Genomic DNA, 23887 nt, shown 5'->3' on the forward strand with positions numbered 1-23887 from the left:
GGGAAATGAATATTTCTGACTTCTTTTTGTTGTTGTTGTTGGTTGTTTAGGAAGCGTGCCGAACCAAGCCGTGAGGCCAGCCGCATTCATTGATTTTCCTCTCTCTTTGCAATAGTCACTGCAGATACCTGCAGCAAAAATGAATGCTCATTTCTCTTTCCTTCATGAATAATGAACTAGGAATGGAATGAGAGCGATCTCTGCTTGCTCAGGATCTAAGACTGACACACTGATGAATCTCTCCTTTTTCCTTTCTCTTTGTGTCACCGTCTTAAAATTTACTAGTTATGTAATATGGGGTGGGGAGGAGAGAGAGAGAACCTAGCTCAGCTTCTTTGAGTTGTATTGTACGTATCGGAGGACTTTTGTGTAGTTCAGTTACTCAAAAGTGACCAATGGTTCTGGACCCCATCAAGTGAAATGAAGGGTGCGTTGACAAGTCTCATTTAGGGGATAATAAACAAAGGGCTGTTTATTCTTGTTTTCAGTTCTCTATCTCCCAGCTTAATATCATATGATATTTGTTCAGTTGTGGGAAAAAAGGAATCCTTGGGGGCTGGGGGGGGCAACTGCACACACTTGAAATCTGCTCAGCTTTTCTGGAACTTTTTTAAACATTTAAGATCACTACCTTTTCCATTCATCTTCCCATTCCTTCCTCTCACTTATTTAACTACTACCAAGTTGAGGGGGTCCAACATGATTGCCATATTCTTTATTTCTTGTTCTCTATCTGCAAAGGTGGTCTCTCCCTCTACTGACTGTTGATGTTAACAAGAATAACTTTGATCCCTCGTATCTTGCATCTCCTCCTTTTGATCCCATCTGAGTTTTATTTCAACCTCTTTTAGTGGTGTTGGCTCTCAGCTTTAGTTTTTATTCTACCTGCGGCATTAAATGATAGACCAAGTAGCATTTTCAATGAATACCCAACTGTTTCAATCTCCCACAGCTTGAACTCTTCAGTGATCTGTTTTCCAATTCCTGTAAAGCAGTACTCTGGTCCACATTGTTGTACTTCTGGATCCATCAAGCAAGGTTTGATGATCCTTGCTCTTGACCATCCTCTGTTGTTCCTTGAGAAATTGTCCAGTCCATACATGGGACTGGACAAACTCTAAGAAGAAACTGAAATTGTTTCCTTGTACTGGAGTGGATGTCCAATCTGTCTCCTTCTTCTCCAGGAGAACTTTCCAAGAGTCATGGTATGTTATTGTCCTGTTATGTTTCTGGTTAGATCCATGAAGTAGAACCAAGTACTGTACAGATAGTCCTTGTTTAACCACCACAATTGGGACCGGCAACTGAGTTATTAAGTGAAGCAGTTGCTAAGTGAAACCACAATGGTGGTTATGATCTGACTTCAGCTTTCCTTGACTTTACAGCCCTGCGAAGGTTGTAAATGAGAGGACTGGTCACACAATTACTTTTTCATCACCATTATAACTGTGAACAGTTGCTAAATGAGTCGTCTCTAAACCTGTAAACCTTTGGGCCCTCTTTCCACAGGCGCCAGACAAGAGAAAGTGTTGCTCTGGTCTTCCCACCCATGGCTCACATTCTCTCATTACAAACAGTCACTAGAGGCCACCTACTCAGTTATGTGCACATTAACTCTTGTTTCAAATGCAATAAAAACCAGGGTAGCAAACCATACTGCAGTTACTTTAGGGTATAATATTTCCCCTCCTCTTTTTAAATTGATCACTCTGTATTTCTGTAAGCTTGCATACCCCTTTTCCCACTTGCCCCTTCCACCTTTTCCTTGGACCAAATAAATGGCACACACTTATGAGCTTGCTCCTCAAAAGTTGGGGTTGAGTATAAATACACGTTGCTTATTTTTTAAAGTTTTACTTTAGGGATGACAAGGTTGCGTGCCTGCGGGGCATAAAATGAGATTTAAATTGGTCTTTGCTGGCAAGATCTTTTCTCCGTTTTCCCAGCATATTAAAGGCTCTGATAATATATACAATTTCATTTCCATTCAGGTTGGCTTGTATCTGTTAATGTTACATTGCTGCTGTCTGTGAGATCTGTACTGTTTTATTATTAATATAACAGGGCAAGCCGAGAAAGCGTCTTGCAGTTTAGGACAGATGATTAGGAAGTTCAGTTGCTTGGTGGGAAAGTCTCAAATAGAAACTGAAGATGAAATAAAAATTTTAACAGCACGTGGTCGGTTTGGACATTTGGCTTTCTGAGAAATGCCTGTAATTTAAAGCAGGAAGGTATTTAAAAAGTATGGGTCCACCCTGCCCCCCCCCTCCACCTATTAAAATTACAGCACAGTCTTTACACGGTTGATTTACATATGTTTTTTGTAGCTAGGTTGACACAGCAGGCTAGCTCAAAATGCATTGAACATTGGCCTGTTGAATAAAGCACAGTAAACTGGATTCATTCAACAACTTTTCATAAATTGCAGTAAATGAATTATAAATTGCTATAAATGATCAGTATAATAATGGAATGTCTCAAATCCATATAAATGTCCTTACTAGGGTGAAAAAAAACTGGTCTTTTGTAATGGTACGTGGGAATGACCTTGGAAGACTGGGCAAAGAGATGCTACATAGGGAATGGTCAGATAAGAGGGAACATAGCCCACAGCTGCATAATGGGTGGAGCAAAAAGCTCAGAAGGGACCCTCCCTAAGTTATCGGGCTGTAAAGAAGATGGCAGGAGAATTGTACTTTCAGATTTGCAGGTTTCTGTTAATGTAGCCGTATAACAAAGTAGAATTAGCTCATCTGGTCGTGTTTCCTGTCTGGTCTATCTGGGAAGGCTGACACTTTTTATTTCTAGCAGGGTAGAACCCAAATGCTTTGATGGAGTGATTCACGGAACGTGAAAAATGAGAACCATTCAGATTGTTTCCTACCCTAGCAGTATTTTGCCCGAGTAAGTGAATTCTGTTTTTCTCTGGTCCCAAATTTTCTTTCCCAGTATCTACCCTGTTTTATTGAAGGGGAAAGAAGAAAGTATCCACATTACCAAAGGAACTCGAGAAGAAGGTGGTAAAAGAACATCTACCCAAAGGCCCGCTCCCACCTGTTAATTGTTGTCAGTTTATCGTGCTTTTTTTTTGGTTTTTGGTTTTTTGTTTTTTAATTTCGAGTTTTGCTGCAATAATTAAAATGTTTTTTACAATAGCAGATGCCATTCCTCCCACGCATCAATTAATTTGCGAAATGCACTCAGGTTACAGAGATAATGAAATGCTGAATGCTTTCTAGTGGCAAGGCAGAGCTGTTGGGGGGGGGATAAGTGTAGGCGACATGTGAAAATATGCACGGCCGCTAGATTAACACGAAAGGGAAGTGTGGCCACGCGCAACGTGGTCAGTCGCTAAGAGCCCATGCCAATTAATTCATTTGTCCTCTTCACCCATAATCAAGAGACAAGCAAAGCTTTGTTGTACACAAAAGTGTCTGATTAAATGCTCTTGGCAAGCCTGGCTTGGCACCCACAGTCATGGGTTGGCTCCGGTAGAGTATGAATGCATTGGGCACAAAGGCAGTACCTCAATGAGGATCGTGATAGCTTTCCTTGTATGGTCTCTGTTTTCAACCAAAGGGTTCCTCCTGCTTAAAAAGCACTGCTTTATCCTATCGATCCCACGTGAGGGATTCTTTTGAGAAGAGAAGAAGGGAAATAAAGTTAATTATAGTAACGAAAGATGGTGGATTGGTACTTGGCTGAGCCTGGATTATGAAGAACAGCTTCCAGGCTGGCGTAGAGTTGAACCAAAAGGGTGTCCATTTGCTGGGGGGCTCCTCAGGTTAGGCCACAAGGCTGAATTCCACAATCGGCACACGTTATGCACACTGGTCATTTGCTGTGACTATTTTGTTTTGCCCTGTAGAACAGATGTTGAAGCCCTGTGATGTCCAGACCTTGAATTTTTCAGCTGTATGGAGCTCAACTCCGAGTTTCCCAACCGGTCTCGCTCTTGCTTGGAGGTCTAATAAGTTGATTCACAGAACCAAAGGGTGCTCAGATTGCAGAAGGCCATCGTAAAAGAAGATGAGTTCCAGGAAGTTGACCCCAAGCAAAACACATTGGTACCTCGCTCCCCACCCCACAAGAAAGCACCCTCTCTATCCTAGCAATTTCTCTCCTCCTTTCCAAAGTAAACATTTCATAGATAGGTTGCTGTATGTCTTACCCAGAACTTCCATTTAGTCAGCTTAAATTGCTTTAGGATCAATGGGATTTTTTAAACTAGGTGGCTTTCCCGCAAAATGGAAGAACGCAGTATCCTAACTCTCTAGGAAAGTGTGTGGGACTTTCACAGCTGACCTACAGTTGTTTCCTTTCATCTTAAAGATCAACTCTCTGAAATGATCTCTTGGGGTTCTGGTCATTGATCATATTCTGCATGTACTTGGCTGAGGAACCAACGAACCCCCCCAAATATTCAGAGCATATATTCTGTGTGATAAGGCATGTATTATAACAGCATTATTTTATAAGAAGTTGGTTTAGCCTTGATTGACGAAAAATGAGAGGAGCTCAGAATTGTCCTGCTGCATGATATAGCTGGGCTGATAATCCGTTTTCTCTTTCTTGGAAATCCTTAAAAGAACAGCCATCTATCTGCTGCCTGGAAGATCAAGACCATGGCATGAAAGCAACTGCTTTCAAAATACCTACTTTTCATATCAGTTCACTGTTTCTCAAGGAACCTCTGTTGGAAATCTTTGATTTTATCATCTTGCAGGAGGAATAGGGCCCCCCCAGACATTTAACTGCTGTTCAATTCCAACTGATTAATGCAAGATGTAATGCAACCAAGATTAGCCAAGGTGGTAGAGTTTACCTTATAGGATGGGTGATGTGAAGCAGTGTTACCATCTTGATTTCTGGTTACTAGTCCTTGGGCACATCCAACATGGCAATCATACTTTGAAACTGCCTGGAATATGGACTCAAAAGTTTATCCCCATTAGCCCAAGAAAGTCAGGAACCTCTGCATTTTGAGATAATAATCTGCTTTAAGAAAAAAACATTCTGGTGCACACTTGGTTTTGCGCCAAGAAATAGATTGACTTGGGTGTTTCTAACTGCAGACCTGCTAGTACCATTCTTATTAAACATCTGGGTGTATTTGGTGAAGATTTTGATTTAATTAACCCCATTTGGGCATGGGGAATTGCTTCTTAATTTTTTCATCTTTTGCCATCGCGTTTTTAGCCTACTTGTTTCGTGTTGAGAGTATTATGGATTCTGTAAATAGTTTTGAAATGCCAGTTGGTGATGTATGGGTCTCTTTAACACTCCTTTGATTTATGTCCTCAACAGTGAAAAAAAGCAAAGGAAGCAAATTATTGCGGGGGGGGGGAAATGTTGCCAATCTTCACTTTTTCAGCTGTAGTTAAAACCTATATTTTATCAATCAAATGCGATGGGTTTTATTTGCATTTGTTTTTTTAAAAAATCACAGTTTTAACTCTTTGAGGAGCTTAATGGGTCGGTGCTAAATTTAAATCCGTTTCCGGCAGATGTATCTTTAACAACTCTGCAAGGCAAATTGTGTCCTGGAACTTAATAATGCTGAGATGGCCAAAAAAAGGAATAAGTGATCTTTCCCAGTTCCCGGCAGCCCCATGAGTTTTCTGTGCTAGGTCTAATCACAGAAGTCATTTTTCTGTAGTCTCGCCCCATTGAGAAATCAAACTGTTTATGATCGGAACTTTACTCTTTTAGAAGTCCCTCTCCTGCCAACCCCATTCATTGCAAAGGAGCAGCTTGGTAAAATGATAAATATCTGCAGGTGAGAAATCATGGCCTTTATTTATCCTTTTGAAGCATTTTAAAACCATACTTGTCATTAAAAAAATCCCAAGGACAATCAGAAACAGCATATGGTCTTTGTACCCTTCAGCTGTACATGATAGACCTGTCAGATTCAGCCCAAAGAACTCCAAGAGACAATGCAAATAGTTCTGTTGTGTTTATTAGCTTCAACCTCAAGACAGAAATCTCACCAGAATGAACCCAAGTTCCCAAGCCAGCCAGCCACAACACCGTGAATTCCTTAGGGAAGTGCCAGCCTCATCTTCTTGAACTTCCCACGCTCCTGCTGGGGGCTAAGAACACGCTTCTCTCCCTGAGCCTGGCCTTCATAAGTCCATTCCATCACAAGACCAGACCGGTGCCATGTAGGTCGAGACTAACTTTATTGTAACAACTATAATAACAGAACCTTGCAGGTCTGAATGTGATTTCCCCTTCCCTCGCTATCTTCATGTGAACTAGGGAGGGGCTTGTTTGAGATGTTTTCTCAAATTAGTTTCTTGACCCGGGCTCAAATCCCACTTATATGACTGGTGTCTTAGTAGTTGCTCTTCCTCCTGTCCTTCAAGGCCATTCACTATACCTTCTACTCCATGTCTGCTCTAAAAGAAGGTCGAATGACCTGTTGTTGGGCATCTTTTCCAAGCGAAAGCTTGAATTCGGTCTCCCCAATCCAATTTACTCACCCCACACACTGAGAGATCCACTCTGAAAATGGCCCCAATGGCTGGACAGGTGGATATGGAAGCAGGAGGTCCTTCTGGATTCTTTATAAAATTGTTGCATCCAACCCATTCTTATTATTTTCACTCTGATCGAAATGCTGCTGGGATCTTGACCTGTACAAGGACCGCGCTGGGAAGTTGAAAAAAAAAAACATTCTCGACGAATAGGCAAAACATTCTAGAGGAATAGGCAATTTGGCATTGACAACCGTAGTGTTGTCAAGAAGATTGCATGGATTTGCCCTTGCAGTAAAGGGCATACTTTAAAAAAATGTGGACTGGAATTTACTTCAACATTTTGGTCGGCTGGAAGGATCGTGTCAGATACTTCACTGTTGTGACCTTGCTGTAGTTCTTCCTATGCACCATTTTTGGTATCCTTTGAGTACGCAGCATTGACAGTGTCTTCCTTTCAATCATCCACTCTGCTTCTGGCAACACGCTCAGCTTTCCCGCGCTTCTGTAGGACAAGAACTCCTCTGATTGGACAAAACTGAATCTCCATGAACATCTATGTTGAGCCAGGTACTCAATTCTTCTCCACCTTTTTGGCTAGTAGACATGTTGGGAACGGTAAAAGTGGGTTGGAGACCGTCTCATCTAGTGATCATCGCAGAGAATGACTTCGTGCATTCACGTGATGAAAAACTAGCCAGATTGATTTCCAGTGCCCAAGAATGGGGGGTAGTCCCAGCTAATCTTTGTTTTCTTTCTTTTTCCCTGCCTCTGGGCAAGTCAAAGGAGAGTTGTGTTAGTCCATGGTGACAAAAATCAGGAGGAGTCTGTAGCACCTGCTCGGATTAACAGATTTTATTAACAGGCATCCGTTTGGTGCCATAAAGTATGGCATCGGATGAAGTGGGCTGCCTTTTAATCAGATTTGTTAGTCAGAAAAGATGCTACCCCACTCCTAATTTTCCAGGCAAGGGAGTATGCTTTGAAGCATGACCGTAGGCTGCGTCCACCATTCACTTTGATTTTCTTGATGCCCCTGAGGACCCCAAGTAGCAGCCTCACTCCTAAGGAATAAAACTGACAATGTTTTTCCTTGCAACAGGCCAGTTTCTCCTTCAGTCAGGAGGTAAATATTACCAGATTCTCAGCTTGCAAAGGGGCAGTTTTTCAGATATTCTGTTCCCAAGCAACCATGTATTTATTTTACTCGTTTGCCTAAAACATTGCCTTACATTTAGCTGTTTTTCCTTGCTGATTGACGGTGGAAAAATGAACATGAAGTTGGCAGAGTAACAGGGTTAAAGATGCACAGAGGAAGATGAAGACAGCTCTCTGTAAATGATATTGACGGGGTTGTTTGCAAAAACCTCTGGCTATACCATGTTGGCTGAAGTGTAGTAATGGATCATTTCCCCCCCCCGGCTGAGAAGGGAGATTGCAAGTCAGTCGTGCTGTGGGTGTGTTGGTATGATTTATTAGGAGAAGCAATATATAGTAGGCACAGCCAGTCTGTTTTCATGTATTGGTTTGCTTGTTAACAAGGATGGGAGGTGACAGATTGAGGTGTGTTTGTTCTGACTCTAATCATGTGAGACATCTTTATCCATATTGCTGGTTTAATGTCATCATCTTGCATGTGGGGAAGGTTTTCTGGATTTTGATGGTTGTGACATTCCAGCTGTGATTTAAGCGTGCGTGTAAAGGAGCATTCCTTCAGTGGCATTGTGCAAGTGTGTCTCTGTGAAAGAGGGGAAGATGCAGGCATGAGAAAAAGAGGAAGAGTTATAGTCTGTCCTGCAATCTAGAGAAAAGCATCTCTAAGATTTTTCACTAGGATCCAAAGAATTTTTTTTAATTTACATAAATCTTGAATTAATAGCCCCGCCACACCCCTTGGTAGCCTCTTCTGCTTCTCCTTGTTTGCAGTTTGGTTTGTTATCCCATTTTTGCAGCATCTACTAAACAAAAGTGTTTATTATTGCAGGGTTTTTCTGCAGACATTGCTGTTCTTCCCTATGCAGATGTTGCCATCTACTAGTATTCTTAAGTGTTTTCCAGTGCTTGAGTTACACAAGCAAATTGTCCCTTTGATCTCATGTGGGACTCCTGGATAATGTTATTTTTTAATTTTATTAAAATTGCCATGCTAGGCTAACTACAGTCTTGTGACCTGCATCTGAAGCAATTTTCCAGCCAAATCCAGAGGTTGTATTTTTTTTTTCTGAGTGAAAATGTAGCTTGTAGTAAAAGCTTGTATCTTGAAAAGATGATTCTTAGGGACACTTTACAGCAGGTTCAGCCATGTTTTCAGGCCCTGGACTCTCCCTCCCCCCCAAAAAGTTGAAAAATATTCTTTTAAAAGTCTCTGAGAATCTTGCAAATCCTCTCCATCTTGTGGGATTGAGTGGTTCTCACTCCAAACCTTGTGAGATGTTAAAATAAATCTTGCAAGAAATTCAGATGTGAATTCCCTAAACCTTACAAGATTTGGTGATGTCAAGAGTTTGGCACTTTTCAAAATGTGTTGTTTTGAAAATTCTGTGTTGCTAAGCCTTTGCTTTGCACAATAGCAGATATCGCCCTGCGAGATTCCAAACTACAATCTGACAAGGAGAAGGAAGGAACTGTAATGGGACATGAGAATGACCTTGGGAGACAGGAGGAAGAGCCTCACACTAGATACTGATAAGAGGCAGCTGAGCCTGGAGAAGGAAAAGGGGTGTGGCAAACATCTCAGAAGGGACCTTCCCTAGATTCCTGAACTGTAAAAGTGAGTGGGGAGAAATATACTTTCAGTCTTGCAAGATTCTGTTAATGTAACCTTACAATAAAGTTAGAGCTAGTACTCCTGGATATGCTTCTTATCTGGACTACCTCACAAGGCTGACAGGAACTTAGAGGCAAGGCCCTAAGAAAGAATAAGAGCTCTTGTTTTCAGCAAGGCCGCAGGTTGTATTGGCTTCCAATAACTTTAAATCACATTTTGTTCACGTACTAACAAGATTTCTTTGCTCCCTTTTCCTGCTTATTTGCTTTTGTATGGGCAAAGTGGTTCCTTCCTGTTGTGCAATTTGCCATGTCACACATTAAGCATACAATTGTTCCTTTATGGTTTAGAGGACAGATCAACAATGGCTAGGAGAGTAATCCATTTGCCAATAAGCCCATTTAAACTAATAAATAATGTGGTCTACCATAGATGTTCAGGTTAAATCTATTCTGAAGAACTCCATGATGGCAGTAGCAATAGAGAATTACATAGCAGATGTTCGGGAATTCCCCAACGCAAACCATATTTCCCCCCCAGAAACCTGCTTCAATAAGATTCCTTGGAGAATCTGCTTGAAATTTATGGTTGAAAGTAATTTGAGGTCAACAGCAGTACTGTCTGATATTGTAGGTATACAAAGAATGGCATGTAAGTTGGTTATTATTGGAAGAAGATGATTAAAGACAACCCATAAATTGCTCTACTTGAGCTCCCTTTGATCTGTTTCAGAGGTGACGCCACAGTGGAGAATTGACATGGCAACAACTTGGAAGTGTGGGATAAGATGCCAATTCTTGAACTGCAGGAAGAATAGTTTTAACCAGAATCCCAGGCAGAATGATTAGAATTGCTTCAGTCCTTGCTGCTTGTATGAATTGGGCTTCCTGTACATGAGTGTAGGAGAAATAATGAGAGGGAAGAGAAATGCTATTTCACCTAGAGTAGGTGCAGGACCATAGTGGAGTTCTACCTTGGAATCCTTTGGTTTTCGTTTAAAGCTCTTCTGGGTCAATCCAGAAATATTTCCTTTAAAGCATAACCAACTGGTAAGCCCACATGCTGTTAGCCCTTCAAGGTAGACAAGAAGCACAACCATGAGTCCTAGCTCTGTCTTTATTGTGAGGTTACATTAACAGAATCTTACAAGTCTGAAAGTGCCCCTCCCATCCCTTTTACTCTCCCAAAAACTAGGGAGGGTCACTTCTGAGATACTTTTTCCACCCCTCCTCCTTCAGACTCAAATTACAGTTATCAGACTGTTGTCTAGTCTGTGGCTCTTCCTCCTGTCTGCCAAGGTCATCCCCACATACCATTACTTGTGCTGTTTTCAGATGTTATGTTAAATGCTGTGGCAGAGTTTGTCTTATTCATCAGTGCTTGAACAAGCCAGGATCTATCTCCTCACAGTAAAGAAATGCTTTGGTTTCACCTAATGCTAATGTCCTCCCCATCCTTCCCAAATGCACGGCTGTTGTCTGTTGCAATGATCAAGAACTTCCCCTGTCAACATCACGGGTTGTCTTACTTTGGCCAGCTATAGAAAGGGGCAGGAAAAGAAAAATCGTTTCCAATCTCATGAGTTGCTTAAAATCTTCAAAGGCATGTCCACAAAAACTTGTTTCATTGTACTTTCCACCTGGTCCAACTGAGCAACCAAACCAGAATCCAGTTATGACCTTTCTGCCCAGAACCTCATGAGCTACTTCTGTAGTTTGCACGTTGTCTCCAAAGATTTCTGAAACTGCTCAGTTGGACATTCTGCCTTCAAGCACCAACTCCCATCTTTATAAATAATTTCCTCCCAATCTCCAGGGAAATGAGTGAATTTATCTCTTCTTTTTTCCCTGCATTTATTGCAAGTTGCACCACTGGGCAGATCTAGAAAGCTTTTAGCCGTAGCTTTTCTAACCCAAAGGGGGTGCAGAGAGAAAGGTTTGCCCGTATCCTGATGAGACTACGGAAGTATGAGTAACACACCAAATAAGTGAAAGCATCTGTACTGCGATGGTGTGCAAAATATGTGGGTTGGAAGCTTGTAGCAACTTTCTCAAGGATAAGCCATGGTTTAGAGGTGCATCTAACTAGTTCAGCTTTGGATGAGGATTGCTTGCTGCTTACTGTTTCATCCAGTCCTACAGCTGCGTGTGAATTCTGCAATAGATATCGTTAAGTATGGAATATTAGCATCTGGGAAATCTTTAAGCAACTGTGAAATATAACCTCACTAAATACATTTGCCTCTTGCTCTCTCTATTAAACCTTCTACTTTATGGGTTGTGCTTTCTGAGTCGGTTGTAGTTTTTGGGTTTGTCTGGTCCCGAGGGCCAAGAAAACGTTTCCCACAGAAAAGGAAGAACGCGTTCTGTAAAATACAGTATGTGTGTTTGTGTGTGTATGGTGTTTAAATAATATATAAATCAGGTTGGACAAGAGCTGCCTATCAGTTTTATTAACTTTGACCTTTTCTCCCATTATAAAGATGGCTCAGTAAATATTTAATGGGCTCTTATAGATCTTGACAGTAGAATCTCTGTTCCTGGAAGCAGAAGACGTGGGGGCCTGTACACGTTTAACAAACATTGTTTAATCAAAAGGGGTTGGCCATCCAAAACAGAAGGTGCCTTTGGTTTTCAAATAGAAATAGCAGATCCCTCTGCAATCTGAAAATCCTTCCAAATTAGACATTCTGTTAGGATGACTCAAGGTGTAGTTCATCCCATGACTTGGGCAGGTGGATATGTTATTGCCCTTTCAATTGTGCAGCCCACCTAAAATTGAGTAGTCTTTCCAGTATCAGCATGTTGACCCCCAAGGTCTTAGTAGTTGGGCCTCCACTAGTGCTTAATGAAGAGAAAGAAACATGGCTTGAATTGGGCAGGAGTAGAGAAAGTCAGCAGTGTTTTTAATTCCCTGAAAGAGAGACACATATTGGTTCTTAATGCAAATTCTAGCAGTGAAGATGGAAAACAGGAGCCCTTGACATCTTGAAGCATTGTCTTTCAAACTTCTACTGTCCCCTGCATTCATTGATTTCCCATTTAAGGCATCTGCGTGAGAAAAACAGATTTGCACAAAATTCTTCAGCCTCAGACAAGCATGTTAGGGTGAAGTGATACCCCCTCCCCTTCCCTGGTAGAGAATAACTCCACTTTTATTAAGAATACGATACGTCTTTGGATGGCCCTCTGGATCGCGTGATATATTGGCCGCGTAAATGAGAAAGGTGTTAAAGAAGCAGCCCGTGTTTTTCTATGAGCCCTGCCAATTCACTCTTGTCTCTTCATCCATTTTTACAGCAGTCTCAAAAAACAAGATTTAGGGTTTTTGTCTCCATTTTTATTCTGCAGATTTTGGTATTAGTAGAATGCAATTAACTGGAATTCCCAGTATGATCTTGATCTGTTCCTTTAGGTCTTTTTCTCAATCTGAAACATAGAAATCATTCACACAAAATGCTGCTAAATAATTAGGTATTTTCTTGATATGTAGAGATATACATGTCTGTATGTGGTACAGTCATGCACTAGTGAATCAAACTTTAGACTAAGGATACAGAGGGTGAGTCACCAATCTTTTCCATAATATTGATGTCTAGACCAGATCAAGGAGCTAACACAACTTTATTTTACTTTTCTACTGCCATATCAGTGCAGTTCACAAAACAATCCACAACGTCCATAATTGTTCAAAAACACTTTACAAAACAATCCATTAAAAACAATCCATTAAAAAAATCCATGGTAAATTTAAATAAATTAAAACAACCAATCATTTAAGTTCCAGTAATGCAAGGATGAGTTATAATAATGAGGATAAAGAAAAGTAAATAAATAAGAACCTTAGAAAACTAAATGAAATAATATCAATAATCAATGTAAGTCATTCAGTGTGAAATAAAGGTGGTGAGATCATATGATTCAGTTAAGTGCTTTTTGGAAAAGTTCTGTCAGTCCCTCTAGGTAGACCAGACCAGGAAATCAACTTCACAGGAAGGCTAAAACTACTTTTATTGAGATTGGCTACTATAACAGCATCTTGAAGTCTCTTGTGCTGGACCTCCTCCCCCTTCTTATACTCCTGTGAATTAGGCAGGTGTCTGAGCCACTTCCAAATGTTATCTGGAAGTTCTGGATTTAGACCATGTTTTATCCGTTTTGCCTTGGCAATGGGGCTTGCATATCTCCATCAAGGTCATCTTCCTTACTCTCTAAATGGTGTCTTCAGTACCTTCTGGAACCTTAGAAGAGCTGGAGCAACCTTATTTCTATCGGGAGGTTATTGAAAAATATTTGCAAAAAAACCCTTGCAAAACATTGTCACACAACTGCTTAGGCAAAACGAGCATAGAAGTGGATCTCTCAACCTCCAAGATCTTCTCATTCCCAAGATGTGATCAATGGTGGCCTGATTGTAAGGACTGCTTTGATTAGAAGGTTGATCTGCTGGACACTGAATACAGTTCTCTCCCTTCCTCCCTTTCCCACCATGACTTTTTACTTAAACAGTGAAAAGGGTTGGTGGCTGTGGTATGGTCATTCTTTGTAGTCGGTTGGCCCCCCAGAGAAAGCAATCATACCAAAGAAGACCTCCTTCATCTCTAGCCCACATCTGTGAAAATCATCCTGCAAAGCACAAATTCCTTTCCTGGAGGGCAACAGTTAAAAGGAGTTGGCCAAGATGATTGTAAGGTTAAACTAAGGCAATCACTTTTGAGAAAAAAGTGGAAGTTGTTTCAACAAATTGGGCCCATTCTTGGAGGTGTTCCCTATCAAAATGCATGAAGGTTTTGGAATCTTCATTTTGCAATTTCTCTACAGATATGTTTGCATGTTCTTAATCAACATTGTTTTAAAGTTGGTTACCTTTTTGCAGAATAAGTATTTTTATTGGTGCCATCATCCATAGCTGTGAGATAAAGTTTGACTATCTGTCTTCAGCCCCATACATCTGTAATTAATGTATAGAGTTCAACCGTAGCCCAGTTTTAGAGTGCAGATAACTGGCCCGTAACATTTTGTGGTCACATATTTGCTTTATAATGTTGGATTTTTCAACAGCTCTCAATCATTGATACTTTTTTCTAAAAATGGTGTACTAGGTTCCAAGTATCAACAAATTAAGTGTACTTTAATGGACGCTCCATCAAGCGTCCATTCAGTAGGGCTTCTCTGATAGGTCTCTCGCTATTTTGTTCGTTGTTGTCTTCCTGCACCCGTTTTTTGTCGGCTTCTATGACTTCATCAGGATTATTTTGTGCTTATTCTCACTTAATCCCAAACAGGCTTGGGTTCATGCCACCGTCTGAACTGTAGAACATGGTTTTCAAGCCACAGTAGTCTATTCACACAATACACTAAGCTAAACCTGAAGAAACTACATTACCGCCAACCCTGTTGTATGAATCGGACCTTTCTTCAACTTGGTTGTCAAATTCACATTAAGAGCACTGGATTTCCATTTATTGCTTCCAGTCATCACCAGTAAGCTTCCTTCCACGTTCTCCCGTCTCGCCATTCCCTTAAGCAACCTTTTCTGAAAAAATGTATGCCTGTGACTAATAATGATCCATTACTTTAATGGAATAGTTGTTTCCTTTCTCTGTTCTTTGCTCCAAATTGTAATTGCAAATGTGCAATCTGCACGTTATCTTAATTGAGCTTCTGATTATGTGGTACATAGAGTTAAGAAACTTGACCAGTTAATTTATCATTTTTGGACTGGTCAAATGGGCAAGTTTCAAGTCCCTTAAAAGATGATGCACTTTCTGTGGATTACGTGCTGACCCGCAGAATTGTAATTGCTTGATTTTCTTAAAATTGGAATGAAGACATCTTTGGGGCATTCCTTTCGGCTGAACCTTTGGCAAGAAGCAGTGGATAAAGTCAGTAACTTTCTCCAAGGCACCTAAATTATTGTACTGTCTGAGAATCTATGGGATGTTTATAGCAGCCAAAAGAAAATGAATTTCCACAGATTAGTTTGTTCCTTAGCTTATGGAGAATGTGGCCATTGTTCCAAAAATCAGACTCGCTTTTTGCTAAGACAACCTTTGCTGTGATTCAAGCCAAGGTGGGACCAAAGAGATAGAAGAGGATGTTCTTGATATATTAAACCAGGATTGCTCATAAACAAATCAACATCTGTAAAAGTAGACTGAAAGGAAAAGAGGGGAAACTAGCATGAAAAAACCCTCTCCTGGTGATACCATCATTTAATTGTTTGCTTATAAAATTTATGTGTTGTGTTTTTCAGTGTTATATCACCGCCCCTTCACTGTAGGCTTTGGGGCAGGTATTGGATTTTCCCTTTTTTTTTTTTTAATTGTGGTCTCTGATTGCAAAGAAATTCTGTGCCCCAGACCCAGTGAAGTTCATTGTCTCAAAATAAAAGGACTGTCTTTCACAAGTAAAATTGCAAGCCATCTCGTGATAAATATAACTCCAGAGAACATTTGGATGTCTCTTGGTGAAACAGTAAGTTGTCATCGTCTCAGTCACTTGCTGATGTTGGAGGCCTAATCACGCTTGTTGTGAAAGTGCCGTAATCTCCAGATAAAGCGTGGGAAGGTTTGCCAGAAAGACCACAAAATACCATATGGCAAATTATGGTCTGTTTCTTCCCAAGACCATGCTTTATAAGGGAAGTGCTTTGGGTGGTATAAAACTGCGCTTTTGTGGAAGGAAGCCTTGGGTTCTGGCTAAAATCTTCTCCATCCTGCGCATCTGGCTTAGGAAGCGTTGGAATGAAATCAAAAGAGGCGCTTTGGGGTTGTTGGTTTTTGAACATCTGTCATTCTTATTTCTCCTACTTTTCTAGTTGCAGTACCACACCAGCCTGGCATCTGGTCTTCTGAATCAGCAGTCTTTGAAGAGGTCTGCCAATCAAATGGGCGTATCTGCCAAGCGAAGGCCCAAGGCTCAGCCCACCACCCTGGTGTTGCCACCTCAGTAAGTGTCAAAAGTGTGCATGTGGGAGAGGTACAGTAGATGAATGAAATCTGGTTTAGCAGAGGGAATCCTGTTCTTGATAGGTCAATCCCCCCCTTTCCCATCTCAAGTGTTGGATCAGGACTGAGCCTCACTCTAGAATGAGAAGTCCAATTGAGAAAAGTCAACGGGGATTGGAAACGTAAGCCCTGGAGGACAGAGAGAAGGAGTGATGTATGTTTAGCTTTGAGAAGAGAAGATTGTTGGGGCTGGGGGACAAATATGAGAGTTCAGTTCAGATCCCTAAAATACACGTCATGGAAGAAAGTCACAATCTTCATTGTCCCAATGTTTAAGAAAGGATGAATACGTACAATATATTACGCAGCATGGAAAATACACACATATACCGTTTGGCTCCTAAATGTTTATAAATACTACAAATTAGTAGCAGCACAAAAAGGGGGAAGCTAGAAACCAACTTGCCTTCCCCCCCCCATTTTCTTTTCCTTTTTTTAAGTTGTTTTGCTCTTTTCTCTTTTTCTCAACACATACAAATAATAACAATACAGTGGAGACCTTAGTATTAAGTATTCAGCTTAAGGCAAAAACCCTTATTGGATGACAAATATTTTAATGTAATTTGCAGTTGTTTACTAATGCTATATTTAGCTTTGGATGTAAAATTTAAATAATCTTGTGCTTATGAACATCGACATTTCAGATCATAATTAACACTAATATAAACCTTTTCTTTTTTCTGTTTTTAAAGGTCTAAGTTATCTGAACATTAGAATGTTAATGATCTCTAGTTAATACTGTATAAATACCGTTGTATTGAAATAATATAGGGTATTATGTCTTTTAATAATTTAGTAAAACAAATGAAAGAAAGAAAGAATGGTCCTAAGTTATCAGAAAGTGGGTGCCGGTTGAATAAGGGAGGGGGGGAACTTTCTAACTATAACCACAGTTCAACAGTGGAATCAACCACCGAGGAAGGGACCTCCCCTTAGCTGGATGTGAGAATGACCTTGGGAGACAGGAGGAGGAAACATAGCCTAGGCCAGTGTTTCTTCACCTTGGCCACTTGAAGATGTGTGGACTTCAAATGAGGTGTCATGGTGCATGTGTATGGAGTTTCTTTAACATGATTTGTTGAATTCAGCCAATACACTAAGCCAGGAATTAGAATTTACAATTTTTGGATTCTGAAAACATCCGAAGCCAGAATGAAACTTCTTTTTAGCTTAGGGAATATGGGAATCGGGTCAACCTGTTGGGGTCTCAATGAAGACAACACTAGCTAGATGTCCGTAGTATTAACCGAGGGGCTTGCTGTATCATCTGCCCAGCTAAAGCCTTGCAAAGAATGGAGACGCCCCCTGGAAAAGTTGCGATGGGAAGGGATGAGTGAGGACATTCGAGAAGACAATTTGTGTTTGTTTTCACACTTCCCCTTAACCGCCATCATTTTCAGGCTGAGGAATTGCCATGGGGGGGGGGATTTTTCAGCAGTCTTCCCCACTTGACAAAGTAGGCTCCGTGACTAGCTAACTTTGTTAGCCGTTTCTCTCTGTCTCTCCAATTTGCTCATTATTCTCCATCAGGCTGACAAGAAAAATGGAACGGTGGCTGAAATTAAATAATTGCTTAAAACTCGGGATGAGCTGCTCGTCCCCCCAGACTTCTCTTTTGCGAGGAAATAGGTTTTGTGTGGTTCACAATCCTCCCGTCGGTAGGTGATTTAGCAAGGAGACTTCAGCGCTTTGGGGGAAGAGAGGCCGGGAGAAGATGGAAGATAGGACGTTCTGCTATACGGCTTTTCAGTTTCTAGCCTCTTTTCAGAGCATTGTGGAATGTCCATGACTAGACCTTGAAATTTAACAGCCCGCCCAAGCAGATGTAGTCACAGTTTTGAAAGGAAGCCAGCATCTGGGGGAGGAGGAGCTGAGTATCTCCCCCCCCCCCCCCATTTTCTGGCTAAACAATATGACCCGGCAATGCAAACTTTCCATTCTTTGGTCAACCCCCCCCCCAACTTTTGGGCTAACTGTGGACCTCTTTGCAAGTTGCAGAATAAATGAGGCCCCTATCTGGGGCATGGAGTTGACTCATATCTTTCTGATGAGGGCTTGATTCTGTCCTCCCCCCCCCCCATGTGTGTGTATCTGTCCTTCTGTCCGTCCAACTATCAATCGTCTATCTGTTCTGGACTTAAATTTATGTATGTATTTATTTCATCAATTTATATAGCCAATAAATGCTTCATTTGTAAAAAGGCAAAATGGAAGTTTCACTTGGAATCAGATTGATAGCAACCTTAACACTGACAACTGTGATTGTAGTTCCTTGAAATGAATGGGGTTTTTCCCCCTTCTTTGCTCTTTTTTCTTTTTCTCCCCCCACCCTTTTTTTCCCCCAAACCCCCCAAATGGCTGTGACCCTTTTGTGTCTTTCGGCTTAGTCTGTCGAGTGGTGTGATGGGGAAAAAACCCTTCTAATTCAGCTTGCAATGTGGCAAAGGGTTTAAAACCAAATTTGGTCCACGCACGTTCTGTTACGCTGTTTTACGTTGACATCCACCTGGAGCGGATAGCCCTACGCTGAATCAAATTCCCCAGTCGTTCTGATCAGTTTTATACGCAACTATCGCTCTCGGAGTCAAATGACTATCTCTTTAAGTGTAGCCAAATTTAGTCATGTAATATGCAAAATGCACAGCCATTGAATTGACATGCTTAATTAATTTCACAACTAATGCTAGTTTTATGTCTGTAAAGTGTCATTGACCGTAATAAAGAATCTCTCTTTGCTTTCGCTGCTCATATCAATCTGAAGTAGATTAATCTACTACAGCTAGCCCTGTTTTTGCAGAGAATTTCTTCTTGGGTGCCTTAATTTACAGACAGATTTTGCCCTGTATCAAGCCTTCCCCCCCCTCATTTGTACAACTTTGTGGGAATCTTGATGGTCCTAACCCTGGACCAGATTCATATCAATCTGAAGTAGATTAATCTACTACAGCTAGCTCTGTTTTTGCAGAGAATTTCTTCTTGGGTGCCTTAATTTACAGACAGATTTTGCCCTGTATCAAGCCTTCCCCCCGCCCCCCATTTGTACAACTTTGTGGGAATCTTGACGGTCCTAACCCTGGGCGCCAACAATGCTTTGGCACTTGCTGTTGTCGAAGAAAGTAGCAAATAATTTCTGACAAACCCAAGACTGCTATTCCAGAGAGACAGAGAGAGGCTAAGCATATCGTAATAATTCCATTCTTCCAAATGTCTTTAGTACAATACTGACTTTTCCTCCCCGCCCCAACCTTACTGGCAAATGCTGCATTAAGTAACAATATTCATTAAGCACCACAGAGCTAATATGCAATAAAGAAATAATCCACAGGCCTCGGTCTGCGCGTCTCCCTAGAAGAGTTAATATAATTAAAGATTAAAATACTGTGTGCTTTCTTCAAGATTGAGATTCCTTTCTTATACAAAAGGGGAATTGCATTAATAAGGAAGAGATCATTTTCCAATAACTTTCGATATGAAAGAAGATATATCTGATATCCGCGTGCGCTGGCTTATCACACCGTTCCTTGAGTATTGCGTTTTCGGGGTATTAAATTAGCAAGTGCAAAACCAGGGTGGATTCTCTAAGAATGATGCATCTCTGCATCCTGTTCAATGGACCCTACATAATCAACCTATGGAACTTGATGCTACCTGATATGGGGGTGGCCAGCAATTTAAATGATTTTCAGTGGAACTATCGGCTCATCCATTCATTGCATTTTCATTGCATTGGAGAGGCAAAGGTGGTTTAACTACAGTAAGAAGAGGACTCGTCCTCAGCCCGAAATTATTCTGTTGAAATAAAAAAGACTTAAGTCAATATTATTTTCAAATGTAAGGCGATTGCCGACCCGTACAAAAGGGGTGTGTTTTGTACTCATTTGTGTGATTGCACTGCTCTCACGTACTCAGCACGGCAATGGTATTGTGGTTTTTTCCATATTTTTTTTTTCCACTCCAGCTCAACTCTCTTTTGCTTTCTGAGATTCTGTTCATCTGCTCTTGCAGATTTGTTCATAATAGTTTCAACTCTTTAGGAAAAGCCAAACGTATATCATTGATCAGAAAACGATTCCTTATAAAATTAAGTTGTGTTCTGTTGGGTCAAGGGTTTGGGGAGAAGGTTGCATCTTCCACATTCCATCTTCTTTATCTTATTCTAGAACAACACAATCTGCCTTTGGCTGTATTCAGATTTTGTTTTGACGTTTCTGTCCGTGTATTGAGTTACTGCACATTTTCTTAGAAATGCTTTTTTTTTTTTTCCTAAAGAGCTGGAGCTGATCGATCCCGATTGATGGCCAAGGAATTTGCAACAGTAGCGGCAGCTTATGGTGTCTCCACTAAAAAAGATTTGTAGTTAGCCAGATGGGGGTGAGAAAAGGGAGGGGGAAAAAATCACTTATGGGATAAGTATCTTCATTGCAATAAATGACCTTACTAATGCAGTGCCCAGATAAATGGTGGGCTACTCATTGTGTAGGCCAACATGAATTAACAGAAAAATGGGGTCCTGTCATTCATGAAGGACAGGGAAGGGAGAATGGGAAGCACAAAATAGCTGAAAGTAGAGTTTATGGATGGCTAACTGAGGTTCATGGAAGAAGGAAAGAGAATACAAGAGAAAAAATGTCAGAGAATAGCCATATCCATTAGAAAACGGTAGAAAGAAACTTGAAAAAAGGTTGCATGGATCAGGCCTTTACTTGTCCCAATAAAGATGCCATCACATCATGTTTTATTAAACATGAATAGGTGGCTTCTGAGAAGAAGATGCACTCAATAGAAGAAAATTTGTGTAGCTCAGGGTTGAACTGTGGAGTCCTTGGGGTTCTCTGAGCTTGGTTGTTTTCTTGCAAACGTTTCATTACCCGGCTAGGTCACATCTTCAGTGCTGGAATGGAGTGGGGTTTGCTCTCTGTTTCTACACAGTGGCATGCCCTGCCAGCGTGGGTGGGGGTGTGGGTTTTGTTTTGTTTTATTCTTTTCCTCTGGTACTTCCTTGATTGAGGTATTGTTTACTGCTTGTATGTCTGGTAGTAATCCTGGTGTTAATCTCTGCTTATCTGGATGATGATTGCTGGTGAGGAGATGTTCTGGTCTTTTGTTTTCCTTTCTTTTGTCTCTTTTGAATAGCGTGTAGATGTTTATCTCTGTGTGCCTGTTGATGACTGCCTTGTCTGAATACCAAACTTCCAAAAATTCCTGGAAGATGGACTATATTAGTGGGAGAAGGAATAGAATAGAATAATAATAATAGAATTACATTGCATTCTGCTAGGTCAAGTAATAGGTGGGGACAGTGCATGTCTTCAGTTCTGCTTCCTGCTTATAGGAACTGGCCTTCCTTGTTGCCTTCAGAGATCTTGTTTCTTTGTTTGGGATACAAACAAGGTCTTTAGTGGACCTGCTGGATCTTGCTCGGATTGTCTTATAAAGAATGGGCTGGCAGGAATGGGTTGGTTTTCTGGCATCTTGTTCCATGGATCAAAGAGGATTTCTATCCGCCGGTGATTGTGAGCAAAAGGCTCTAAATTCCAGGGCAGTTGGCTGGAGGCTGGATAGAATATTTCACCGTTGTGGGAAGGGTGGGTTAAAAGGGAAGAAGAGGCGGGGAGGAATTGGGGTTTTCCAGTTCTATCAAGTTTCATTGTAGGACAGTTCCAGGCAAAGGCCGATGAGTTCTGAATGAGATCCGAGCATGAACAATGAATGATTCTTCAAGGAAAGTTGCTATTTCCTCCTAGCCAGGAAGCATTCAAAATTCATGGGACATTAGGGACACGCAAGGAATCTCTCTTTCCACCTTGTGTTTTAAAATCTCTTATTGGGAAGGTGATCTACTCGCTGTCAGGGCTCTTCCTGATAAGTGCATTGTGATGTATGATTCTGTGTTCCTTGCCACGTTACCTGTAGGTGCAGTTTCAGGAACAGAAAGGCAGAGTGCAAACATAATCTTGATACAGCAAGCCTGGATGGAGTCTCTCAGTCTGGGTCCGACTCGAGTCTCTAAATCCCCATTCAGCTCATCTACTAAGTGTTACATCCAGGGCTTAGTATCCACCAAGCTAAAACAAGGGTGGAAGAGATGATTGGCAAAGCCAACAAAAGTGCTGATCCTGGTACTGTTTCTCCCACCTCCAAGTCAAAATAAGAACATCACCTTGACAGAACCAGCCGCAAGTCTAATTATAACCTTCTCCCCCACCAGCTGTATTGCATTTTCAGACATTTCCCAGCATTTCCATTAAAGCTTGAAAGAAAGAACTTTCAGTAACCCCCCTCGCTATGCACCTAATAGGCTCCAGAGATTTTAACAAGAGGATGGTTATTGAAATGCAGGGATATAATTATTGGTTGCAAATTAGGAGTTAACTGGCTCTAGAAATTGAATGGAAGTGGCCCAACTCTGCAAAAATCACACTTATCTGGGGCTGCTTGGGACAAGCTTGACGCCAGCGGTTGCCTGGCTACTTGTGAACTGCCTCATCTTCTGCAACACTTGCTCTGAATATGCTTGTGTTAGGTTGCCATCAGACAGGGTTTGAAGGCCAGAAGGGATTAACACCTTGCAGACGTGGTCAATTTGTACAGTTTTCATGGCTCTCTGTGCTTCACTATATGCTAGTGATTGGGACATTTTTTCCTAGCAGAAAGGAGGACAATCTGTCTGCCACCCAGACTTGGTTCATGGCTCATGTTAAGTCATGATTGCCTAGCCTGACCTTGGAGGGCAGACCATGGATTGAATTGTGCCATGGAGGAATATTTTAACCACAACCATACTTTGTCATAGACTTATTTACATTAAGCATTGTCTGGCATATTGTCCAAATTAAGAGAAAGGGTGGCGTTAAGCTGTGAAACTCTCTTTCTTCTGGCCTCCAGACCAGAGATGAGAAGTAAGAGGGTGAAAATTAAGATTCCTCCAGCCACAACATCTCTGTTCTTCCCACCTCTATCGATCCTCACAAAATTGGCTAGAAAACTGGCCAGAATGGTTGGATTGCAGTTTGAATAACATGCCACACATGAGAACATGGCTTCCCTAGGATTAGTGTCTGAATTGGCTCAGGATATCAGGCAAATGCAGTCAGCTTTAGCAATATATTGGATTTAGTTGTGTGACTCGTGGAGAAGTCTGTCTATGTGGTTGCTAAGAATCAACACCAATTTGATGGCATATAATTGAAGTTGTATGAGAGGCCACATACACATTTTCTAGGAGTTGGTTACTGTTTAACTCAGTAATCTAGCCCTAACAGTATTGTACTCTTACAAATCAGCATAAGGATATAGTCAAAGTGGGGTAAAGAGAAAAACAATATGAAAATTTGAAGGGGCCTGGAGATCAAGTCCAAAGGGGGAAAAATTGAAGTCATTAACCTAAGTTAGGTTTAACTTAGAGAAGAAATGAATAAGAAACAATGTGATAGCCATCTTAAAATATATCTTTGTACCATGCACGCTGGTGTAGCTGAAAAAGGATATTACAAACCTGGAGAAGTGGCAGAAAAGACCAACTCAGATGATCATTGTCCCTGGAGGATTACAGTGCTGAGAGCTATGAGAGAGATGTAGTGTGGAAAAAGTAGAGAGGAAGATTCCCCCCTCCCCAATTGCTGTTCACAC

At 41.1% G+C, this 23887-nt stretch overlaps 1 protein-coding gene across 1 annotated transcript in view; it reads left to right on the plus strand.

Annotated features, from left to right (window-relative positions):
• Positions 1–23887, plus strand: part of MED27 (mediator complex subunit 27) — a 104063-nt gene that overhangs the window by 25361 nt on the left and 54815 nt on the right. The window contains exon 3 of the mRNA XM_088147064.1: positions 16069–16199. Coding sequence (XP_088003190.1) covers positions 16069–16199 — 131 coding nt within the window. The remainder of the gene's footprint in view (positions 1–16068; positions 16200–23887) is intronic.

This window comes from Python bivittatus, unplaced genomic scaffold (assembly GCF_059951505.1).
Source record: "Python bivittatus isolate LINGU-HERP-01145 unplaced genomic scaffold, Pbiv_v1 ctg000160_np1212, whole genome shotgun sequence".
Taxonomy (NCBI): Eukaryota; Metazoa; Chordata; class Lepidosauria; order Squamata; family Pythonidae; genus Python; species Python bivittatus.